Here is a 10,926-nt window from a genome sequence, read left to right on the forward strand (position 1 = left end):
TCTTGCCCTTCAACCCCAGACAGAACTAATCGACCGCGGGCGCTGATTGGCTAATCCGAGAGAAGAGGTCATATAATGGAGTCGGAGTGATGGAGTTGGCGATGAAGTGGGAGAGACGAATCGCAAAAAGCAACGTTTTTGGTTTGATCCTGCTTGTGTTTTGAACCCGATCTCACAGAGGAAGTAGACAGAACGATATGCAGTAAGTGGGGGAGGCCCAGAAATGTCCATTCGCGAGATTTAGGAAGAGGTACTGAAGGAAAAGATCAATGATGGATAGAGCGGCAAAAGCTCAAGATAGGCCGAGGGAGACATCAATTGAAAACGCCGGCGGTTTGGAATATGCTGAGAGTGTGTCCCTTCCACAGGCAATCTGCGTGAAGTGTTTTCATGCTTTGTAAAATTCTGACTATATTTAGGGAAGGGGTCAGGTATACTTTAGTTTAGAGATTGAGCAACGGTACAACGTAATACTAGTTGTGGAGGCTGATCGGACATACAAGTGTATAGATGCCCCCGCCCATTTCCCATCACACTCCAAGGAGAAATTAAAGTACCGCTAATGAATTAACATACCTATCCGCACATCCATTCGGTGGTTAAAGTCAATTATTCCACAATACGTCACACCGAGTGCGCACTCAGTGGTGCTTTCCGCGTGTTGTTAAAGCAAGTCTTGTCTGAACGACAAGTAAGTCATAGATGATGTGCATAACTTCTGTTCCTTTTCATTTCATCTGGGATATCCGATGTTTTGTGAATTACGCCTTTGAATCAATCTGTTTGTTTGTTTTGCTGTTCGGTTATTGAAAAGGCAAACGTTTATTAGCTATAGTTTACTATTTATTAACTATACTTTTTGGATTGTTTTCTGTGAAAGTTACTTCCTCAAGATCTTTTGACACAGAATTCTATAGAGGACACCGTATTTATCTCTTGCAAATGGAAACCAAGTTGCCCCATCGTATAATCTCATTTTTTCCCAGGCCTTCTCTCACTCAAATGTGATTTAGTGAACCAGTAGAGTAAAAAATGAATCCAAATCTATTCTGTGGCCATTCAGTGCGGCTGCTTCCAGGAATGATAAATCTGTTCCTGCTTTTCAATTTCTTTTCCTCCACTTTCATGCCAATTATGAGTCCCAGTTCCTTTTTGATATTCGGGGAATTGGTTTGGAGCTGAGCCCCAGCCCCCTTTCCCCCACACTCTGGTTACTTCTGAAAACCATCAGCCCATCTTAGACTGAGCCCTGCTTGCCCCTGACGGCCGTGGTCTTCCTCAGGTGATGAAGAGGGTGCGGGCGGAGCAGATCCAGTACACCGTGGCTCAGTACCTCAAGCGGCGGCAGTATGTGGATGTTGAAAGTTCCCTGAAGGGCGCCAAGCTCTCTCAGACTGCGGAGGAGATGGCAGCTAACCTCACAGGTAGATTGACTGAAGGAGGGGGGGCACGCTTGCCCTGGGGGGGGTCAAAGGTATTTTCTGTGTTGTTTTTTTCAGTCCTTGCCTTTTTTAAAAGCAGCCCCTTGCAAATGAAATTGTTTGACAGTTTGCAGGAATAGCATGTTTTTAGTTAGCAAATAAGTCGGTGTGGGAAAAGGGGTAAGGGTGCTGGACACTTAACTGGAAGGTTGAGGGGTCAAATCCCAGGTGGAACAGTGTTTTAGTCCACTTAAGTGAGGTATTGTACCCAGCTTCTTTTAAATTTACTAATGGATGAACATGTAAATCACTGTGGATAAAAGCATCAGTCAAATTTATGATAAGTATGAACTAACGGTGAGAATTGGTTCATTTGTAGCGATGATCTGGAGAGTGCTTTCATATACAGATTTGAACACTAGAGCCCTATTAACTCCAAACTGCTCAATATTGACCCAAGTCACAGTGATCATATACTGAAATATAAACCGTGATATTTTGTGCTTTTCAAATCAGATTTAATGTTGCATACTTTACAACACCAGACTGGTAAGAGTTGTGCTCTGGGGGGGTTATTAAATGTCTAATAAACTCAGTCTTCTCCAAGTCAAATATGGTATTTTATAGTATGGGTAGAGGTGTTATTAGGAATCAAAATGATTTCCTTTTCAAATCTTTCTTCTCTTCATCCCTGCAGTTCAGACAGAGTCTGGCTGTGCCAACGTTGTCTCGGCAGCTCCTTGTCAAGCTGACCCTCAGCAGTATGAGCTGCAGTTTGGTCAGCTACACAGCTTTCTCTCTGGTAAGTTGAGTGTCATCTCTGAGCTAGGTCCTCGTGCTGACTCACTGAAGGGCTCAGTCTCTTTATAACTGGTGTCAAAGAACTTGGCCGTTTTCTTTTCGACAGCTCCTGAAAGATGGTAAAAATAAATTGTCATCAAAGCCGATTAAAATATACTGATGGAAAAAAGAAACGCAACATTTTCTGGAATGCAGATACTATAGTTATAGCTTATGTACGTTCACAGAAAGTTGTCAATTTGTTTTAAGCCCTCTGACCAGCAATACAGCTGGTGCAGTGAGGCATTGCAACTTGCCAATCACACGAAAGCTCGTTAGGTGGACTTTGACCCAACAAGGTCCAGGTGGAACAATGCCTGATCAGGTCCCCTTTAAAAAGGCCTTAATTCAAAGCTTCTCTCACTGCAAGAACAAGGCCACGCTTAGTCCATTTTCTTTGCATTCCTTAATGCCTCGAATGACACCAGAAGCAAGGGAGAGGGCCATTGGCATGCTGCAGGCATGCCATGTGCCAGACACTATGGAGTAAGCTGCTCCACTGTGTCCCGACTGCAGAGAAGATTTCAGCAGACTGGCAGGATTCAGTTGCCCTCGAGTGACCACACCAGACTGGTCCATCTGAGAGACTGTTTCAGATCTGCCACCCATACTGCTGCTGAAACTGCTGGCAGACACAATGCCCGCATCAGTGACAGGACAGTGAGGCTCCATCCTGCTGGCCTTAGAGCAAGGCGACCTGTCAGAGGCCCTCTGCTCACACCTCCTAGACAGGAGCCACTCTTCAGCCTGTTCCACGCAGACGGGAGGGTCAGAGTGTGGAGGAGGAGGTGTTGTTTTTCTTTTTTCCATCAGTACATACAAATATAAATTTATAATCAATTCATTTGTATCAGTAAATGAAAGTGTGAGTGCAGTTTATAACACATCTCTTTTCCTATGTTCCCCAATTAACACTCATTCATAAGCTCCTGAAAATCTGCAGCTCCAGCTCCGTCTCTCCCGGGCCTGACCTAGATTCCCGCTGTTCTCTGTTCCCAGAAGCGGACGTGCCGTGGGGCCGGGAGGTGTCTGCCGTGCTGTACCCTCTCTTCGTCTACCTCCACCTGGACATGGTGCGCTGCGGGCTGAAGGGCGCGGTCGACAGCTTCTACAGCCGCTTCCACGGCCTGTTCCTGCAGGACGGGGAGCAGAAGGACATCGTGGAGCAGCTCCGCAACACCCTGGCCGTCCAGGACGTCTCCTCCAATCCCAAGCTCTGCGCCTTCCTGCACAACAAGTACGTCGTGCACCTGTCGGACGGCGCCTACGGCTACCTCCTGCGCTACCTGCAGAGCGCCGACCACGCGGCTCTGTGCAGGGCGCTCGGCTCCCACATCCAGGTGGAGGTCACGGCCGGCCTGCCCCTGGACTACCAGCTGCACGGCGGGGGCGCGGCGGGCGGGGGCGTGTCCCGGGCGGGCGAGGGGCTGGAGCCGGCCGACGTGCGGGCCGCCATCCTCCAAAACGAGGCGGCCCTGGAGTCGCTGCAGGACTGCATCAAGCGCGTGAAGGAGGGGCCCCCCTCGCTCACCACCGTCTGCTTCTACGCCTTCCACCACACCGAGCAGCTGCTCAACACGGCCGAGATCTCCGGCGACAGCAAGCTGCTGGCCGCCGGCTTCGACTCGTCCTGCGTGAAGCTGTGGAGCCTGCGGGCGCGCCGGCTGAAGGCCCAGCCCCACGTGGTGGACGTGTCCCGGGTGCACCTGGCCTGCGACGTCCTGGACGAGGAGGTGAGGCGCGGGCCGGCTCAGTATCGCAGACGTGGCAGCTGACAGATATTATTGACCCTCCACCTTATTTATTTACAGGCAAATGAAAGGACCTTGTACTTCTCTGACATCTGCTTGATTACTGCACTTATTACTGACATCACATTGAGCGACTTGTGGATGTCCTTCTGAAGAACTGGGTCTCCCTAGTGCCGTTGATAGTAATAGTTCTAGATCTTGTAACTCTAGGTCTCGTTCCACCCGAAAAATCTCTTTTCAGATGTTCCTCTAATAATCAGTCAATATTCAGGGCTTATAGGGCTGCAGCTGCAGAGCTAACTTCAGCAAGGCCTCTTGAGCCTCTTAAGCTCCTGAAAATCTGCAGCTCCAGCCCTGTCTCTCCTGGGCCCCGCTGATAAGATCTTCACACTGTAAGAGAAGGAGCCTACTGAGGTGTCTGTTGTGCCTGCAGGCCGATGACGAGGACAGCGCGGGCAGCGAGATGAAGATCCTGCGGGGCCACTGCGGCCCGGTGTACCGCACGGCCTTCCTGACCGACAGCTCCGGGCTCATCTCCTGCTCCGAAGACGCCACCATCCGCTACTGGGACCTGGGCAGCTTCACCAACACCGCCCTTTACCACGGGCACGCCTACCCCGTGTGGGACGTGGACATCAGCCCCTGCAGCCTGTACTTCGCCAGCAGCTCCCACGACCGGACTGCGCGGCTCTGGACGTTCGGCCGCACCTACCCGCTGCGCCTGTACGCCGGCCACCTGGCCGACGTGGACTGCGTCAAGTTCCACCCCAACTCCAGCTACCTGGCCACCGGCTCCACCGACAAGACGGTGCGGCTGTGGAGCCTGCAGCAGGGCAACTCGGTCCGCCTCTTCACCGGCCACCGCGGGCCCGTGCTGGCGCTGGCCTTTTCTCCCAACGGCAAGTACCTGGCCTCCGCCGGGGAGGACCAGCGGCTGAAGCTGTGGGACCTGGCGTCGGGCACCCTCTTCAAGGACCTGCGGGGCCACACCGACACCATCACCAGCCTGTCCTTCAGCCCCGACAGCAGCCTGGTGGCCTCCTCCTCCATGGACAACTCGGTCCGGGTCTGGGACATCCGCAACGCCTACTGCAGCGCGCCGGCCGACGGCTCCTCCAGCGAGCTGGTGGGCTTGTACACGGGCAACACCAGCAACGTGCTGAGCGTGCAGTTCATGGCCTGCAACCTGCTGCTGGTGACCGGCACGGCGCAGGAGAGCCAGGAGCATTAGCAGAGAGACCGCCCTGTGACTGCTCTGCGGAGCCTCGCTCCAGACCTCCTCCTTCAAACCCGGGAGGGCTGGCGGGGAAATTTCTTAGGGGTGCGCTCGTGCTCTGAGGGAGGCTGATCTGTGCCAAAATGTATTTGCTATTTTTTTAGCAGAAGAAGAATTAAATCTATTGACCCTAAAGGTTTTCGCTTTCCCTGCTGCTTCATTTCCTGCTTGGGGTGTGACTTGCGCTCGGGGCGGTTGTTCTCTTCCGGATGGAGGATTGTTTTGTGGGATGATTTAACGGCTCAGCGAGTACCCCAGGAATATCGGCAGATCGCGTCCATTCCTGTTGGACGTGTTCCTGTTTGTGTGGCTTCATTTATGTTGTGTAGACATTCGCGTACATGAGGTCATAGATCATCTAGGAGTGGAGATGAGATCAGGTCGCCCGTGATTTTGTAGCTTGGGTGCCATCATAGCTTCGTGTCCTAGCTAGTCTGCCACGTGACCCCCACGTGGGAGTGCAGTAATGGGCCAAGACAGCCTGTACCCATGTCATCACAGTGTCATGGCAACACACATTGAAGTTACAGTATCATCCTTGTGATTGTCATTCTGGTTCCTAAGTCACAGTGGAAATTGTGCATGGTTTTATTCTCCCTGTTTGATTAATGAGTAAAACCGCTTTAAGAAGCACGTAGTGTTCTTTTGGAGAATAACAGAGCATGGCAGGCACATGTCTGTTGGCGACATAATGGAGAGGGCACTCTGGGATGAATACAGTGAAAAATAACTTATTCTGAAGATTCCTCGAGCACTTTAGCCTGCATGTACAAAAAAAATGAACTATTTCTGATCCTACAGAAAAAACAAACCTCTTCTGACATTTTTGTCTAGGTACCTAATGCCATTCTGCACAGTCAAACTTCCATTCACTGTAAAACTCTCACTCCTGAGCAGTAAAACGTGTGAGATTGTTTAAAAGCCCTGTCAGGGCTGTGAGACATCAGGTTTTTCAGGAAGCAGGATCAAATCGGGCGCTTTAGGCCAGTTCGCAGTGTCTACATTCCTGTCTACATTTTAAAATAGCTTGAGGTCTCATACTTAATACTGTGCATACCTGACTGATTTTACAGGTAGTATATGAAGTCAGAACTTCTGCTTAAGTGTATTTGCCAGAATCATGAATGTGAACCTAAAATACACTTTCAGAAAGGTGTTTTGAGGAGCAGGTTATCCTCAAGATGTTTTATTGCTGTATTTCCTCTTTGGAAGATTAGTTTCTGGCTTTCTGATTTCCAGCGGTTCTTCAGTTGAACACGTGAGTTGAAATGCACTTAAGGTGAAAATCTCCTGTGTTTTACACCTAGAGTTAAGTTCTGACCTTAAAAAAGGAACATTCGGATGTTTTAAAAGAACACTTGGCCTTAACCGACATTAGAAGAGAATGATCTTACGTCAAGTGTAAGAGCCCAGCTGCAGATGTAACTGGATGCAGTCGGTTTCTAAACTGAACAGGGGACGTCAGATTGACTCTCAGAGCCCCCGGACATTTTACACTTTCAAAACTAGTTCGGTTTGGAGAATAAAAATGTCATCATTTGAAGTTCTTGGAATGATTTTTGTACAAGCCTTTTTTTGTAGTGATGTATCCTTTTAAAGGCTTAGGAAAGTGGGCAGCTTTATTTAAAAAAATGGCTCTGTCTGCTATGAAGAAGGACTGTACCTTCATGGCAGCTACACAGAAAGTCCCTTCAATTACACTTTTTAATAATAATAACATCACTTTATTAACCCTTTACAATTTCTTGCATTAGGAATTATCTTTTCGCATACCCCAGCTTGCTCTCCATGAGACACATTTCCTGCTAGGAGGTGTGCATTCTCTGTGCAAAGGAAGAGGATTAAAGTACATGAGAACTTTATTCAATCACTTGTGTAGAAATGTACCCAGATTGCCATTTTAGAAGAGGGAGGGTAGAAATGAATTTCCTCCCTGTCACAGGGGTTAATTGATATTAAATTTGCTTCACAAGATGGTCTGATGAAAACCCCCCATTGTGCCAGTGCCCTTGAAACCACTAGTAAGTCATGATGGCTCAGCACTGAGCTCTGAGGTGGGGTGTGTCTGCTTCAGGAAACGCTCACCCTCTGTGGGTGGAGATAAGTGTCCTTCTCGTCTCTGTGGTATGTAAGAACCTGTTCCAGGGTGCTGAGCCCAAGCCAGCCTGACTGGTTCAGTTTCTGGTTTGCTTCAGTCTTCATCACTGGGATACTTCAAGGGAAAGAGTTCCTTGTTCTTCCTGTCATCAGTCTGTGTAATTTATATTATGTCTGATCTGGGAATGAGAACAAAAACTAAACTTCTGCTCACGCAAGGAGGTTTCAGGTTGCCATCCACACAGTTTGAATTCTAGGTGTATCTTAGGTGTGTAAGAATAATTCTAGTTTCTTAACATGATTCCGTATGAAAACGGTTTAAAATTGCACTCTTATTGTCCCTATTAATATTTAATGGGTCATTACAAGTAATCAAAGACATGTAAATGTTGGTTTACTGATTCACATTTATATCCAGATGATTTACATTTGTTACATTCATGTAGTGTATGTCCAGACCAGTGAAGAGGTTGTTTCAATTACTCCAGAGGGCACAGTTAATTCCCAACATTGGAATTAACAGCAGGTTTTATAACTGAGCATCCATGAATTATTCAAGGTTGAAAGTATATAAGACTTTTGCAAAATGGGTATTTCTTGTTTGGAGTCAGTTGGGAGGAATTCTTTGTCTTCAGGAGGATCTTCATTGTTGGTCTGGGTGATCCTGTCTGCCCTAAAACTACAGGAAAGAGAAAAGAAAGTAATATCCCTTTGCACAATAAGTAAACTCTTACAGCAGCTTGCTGGCTTTCTAGTTATTAGAGTCAGTGGAGAAAGGGGGCAGGAGAGGAAGTAGCACTGCTGTGGTCTGACAAAGTCTGAACTCTTCCCTGATACAGCAGACCATGTTGAAGAACCACCCTGCTCATCTCTGTCATCAGCTGTACTTCTCAGTGTCTACAGCGCCGCTGGGTTACCAGGTGTCTGTACACCTGGGCAGAGAGCTACATGGGTCCAGTTGGTTGAATAGTGGGCTCATGGTGCCTTATGCTGAGTGCAGCCAGGAGCAGAACCAGCAGAGCTGAAGACCAGTGCTTGAGAGAAGAGGATTCTGAAGTGCAAACCGTCTTTATTGAATGCTGTTTGCAAAAATGATTTTGTCTCTCTCAGTGGAGAAAATACCGCATCATACATCCTAAACATTTCCCCAGCAGTCAAAGTTAGAACAACAGGAAATGGCCAGCTTCAAATGACAAATTTTCTTCTGTTTTTTATTCCCTCTTGCCATATTTGTAGCCCTTGCCTGCTGCCCTGCTGGCCTGTTTCCCCTAGGACAGAAAGGAAGGAGCCTCCAAACATAGTGGATTTGCTTCTTGTTTCTGTTTGGCTGTGCGTCCGGAAACCTTTTTCTGCCAGGAAATGTCTCAGTGTGTTTAGTGACTGTGTGTCTGAGCTCGAAGGCGAATTTAAACCATCACTATCATCCCTTTCCTTTTGCATGTCTCCTGAATTAAAAATAGCAGGGCTGTTTCTTCAATGAAGATGCAAACTTTCCATAACACTAAGGTGGTGAAAGGAGTGGAGCTCTCCGGGCTGTGCTTGGTGCTCTGCTTTATACCCAACGCCTGGGGGCTTCTTCACCTGCAGCAGGACTTGATAGAATAGAATAAAATCTAGAAATAGTCCTATTTAAAAGCTATTTTTTATGCATCTGACCAATTTGACAGATGGGCCTCAAATTTATGATCAGGAGATTAAATTCCCTCAGACAAGCTTTTTTAGTGTACTCTTTGAGATGATGATTACATATGAATCAAAATGGAAAGCCATAGGTCACTTGAGCTCAGAAATCCTGCACAAGGGTCAAAGGTTTGCTTGTTTTGTTTCCTTTGAAAACACGGAAGCATACATACAGGGAAGAAGCATATTAACACCTACTTTATATCTCCTATAGGAGGCGTTCTTGTTTTTGCTTAATAAGAATGTTCAAACCTTTCTCTTCCTGTACATATGATTTTATTGAACAGCAAAAGAAGAAAAATGCTCTCTTATTATAATAAGAGACTTTCTCGTAAGAAACATTTGAGGCGTCTCTGTGTTTTTTAAGATTACAGTTATGAATATCAGATACCTATTTATTGAGGTATTCCCATTATCAAAGGTAACTAACAAAGGATACAGTAATACATTAAGTGCTCAGTGCAAGAGAAAAGTGTTGTATGATTAAAACTGCCTTTTGTATGTCAATTTTAGGTAATGTCCTTGTTTTCTTTAACAAGTGGGAATCACATGATTTCACAAGGAATATCAAGGAATCGTTGAATTAGTTTTAAAGTGAAGATTTTTTTCACATTGTGCTTAAACCTTGAACTGTACATCCTAACTGGAATATTGGAAATCACACATGCAGTCAAAACCAATTTAAAAAACTTATTGGGATCATTTTGGCATTCTCATTTGTTTTCACTATGCCTTTGTTCCATAGCTTGTATTCTCATTCGACGTGGGCGCCAGACATCACTTTTAGTGTACAGAATAATGTTTTATTTGGAATTGTTTCAACTCTGTTTTCTGAAATGAAGTCAGTAAAGCTGGCCTGTAAATATTTTGGAAGCTCTACGTTGCAGAAAGTTTTGTTTTGTATCAGAATTTGTATTAAAATATCTTTTTTTTACAAGAAAACAGTATATGGCTTTGATTTGGGTAGGGGGTGGAGAATGTGGACACGGTCCATCTCAATGTTTATGTTACAGCACATGCATTGCTATAGTAGGATTCTAATTATTTGATTAATCTGAGTAATTAAATGTACCTTGTGCTATATGGTTACATGTTTATATCCCTTTCTCTAAAAGAGATGGTGACAGAAACATACAGTTGATATGTATGCAACATGGCTGTACCCTATGGCTGTAACTGTACAGTATATAGCTCAGATTAGTCTGTAGGCATGTCACATATCTGTGGGGGCTGAACAGGGTACATTGATCTTGCAGCTGACCTTTATGCAATAAATGTTACAAAATTCAAACTGACAAGGGAGATTCGGGGGGGTCAGAGGTGTTGTTGGTTAATCTGGTATTAGCCCACTTCCCTTTGAAAGGAGCACATTCCGTTGAATTTGTAATTCAGGGCAAATAATCCTTTTCCAAGCACAGTTAAAGAACTTGGTGAAAAGTCAAGGAATTGCTGTACTACAACGATGGGTGGGGGACTTTTCAAAGCTCAGCAGCAACTTTGAACGCTTGTGCTTTTGCTTTTAAAACCACACACACACACACATTTTTAGATTTACTACTGTAGATGCGCTGCAGTGTGTCTGACCTACTGATTTTTTCCCCATTTATCAAATAGCGTTGGCATGTTAGCTGTTGTTGGTCAAGGATGACAATGGTTTCTGTAGGTGTACTGTCGCCACACCAATGGTAGAATCCTCATCTTGGCCACCCACAGTGGTCTGTATTTTCGTCAAAGTCAGCCTGTTATATGTTATATGGGAGCACATGCTAGTCACAAACTACAAAAACCCATGAGGTTAAATGAATCAAGACTAGTTCACATTATGCATCATGCAAAAATGATGAGTGTGATTGCTTTGAAG

General features: G+C 46.1%; 1 protein-coding gene across 1 annotated transcript; it reads left to right on the forward strand.

Moving 5' to 3' along the window:
- Window positions 1-69: 69 nt before the first annotated feature.
- Window positions 70-5,419, forward strand: taf5l (TAF5-like RNA polymerase II, p300/CBP-associated factor (PCAF)-associated factor). The gene is made up of 5 exons (XM_088934088.1): window positions 70-202; window positions 1,283-1,424; window positions 2,119-2,223; window positions 3,261-3,994; window positions 4,446-5,419. Exons 2-5 carry the CDS (start codon window positions 1,286-1,288, stop codon window positions 5,241-5,243), a joined length of 1,776 nt encoding a protein of 591 aa, XP_088790214.1. The 5' UTR covers window positions 70-202; window positions 1,283-1,285; the 3' UTR covers window positions 5,244-5,419.
- The last annotated feature ends 5,507 nt before the right edge of the window (window positions 5,420-10,926 follow it).

Source organism: Atractosteus spatula, chromosome 15 (assembly GCF_055471065.1).
Source record: "Atractosteus spatula isolate fAtrSpa1 chromosome 15, fAtrSpa1.hap1, whole genome shotgun sequence".
Lineage (NCBI taxonomy): Eukaryota > Metazoa > Chordata > Actinopteri > Semionotiformes > Lepisosteidae > Atractosteus > Atractosteus spatula.

Excerpts from the sequence above, each read along its gene's own strand:
- taf5l (XM_088934088.1), top strand. The coding sequence starts at position 1,286 with ATGAAGAGGGTGCGGGCGGAGCAGATCCAGTACACCGTGGCTCAGTAC. Across the intron at positions 2,224-3,260 it reads GCTACACAGCTTTCTCTCTG|AAGCGGACGTGCCGTGGGGC; the intron begins GTAAGTTGAGTG and ends CTCTGTTCCCAG. Across the intron at positions 3,995-4,445 it reads GCGACGTCCTGGACGAGGAG|GCCGATGACGAGGACAGCGC; the intron begins GTGAGGCGCGGG and ends TTGTGCCTGCAG.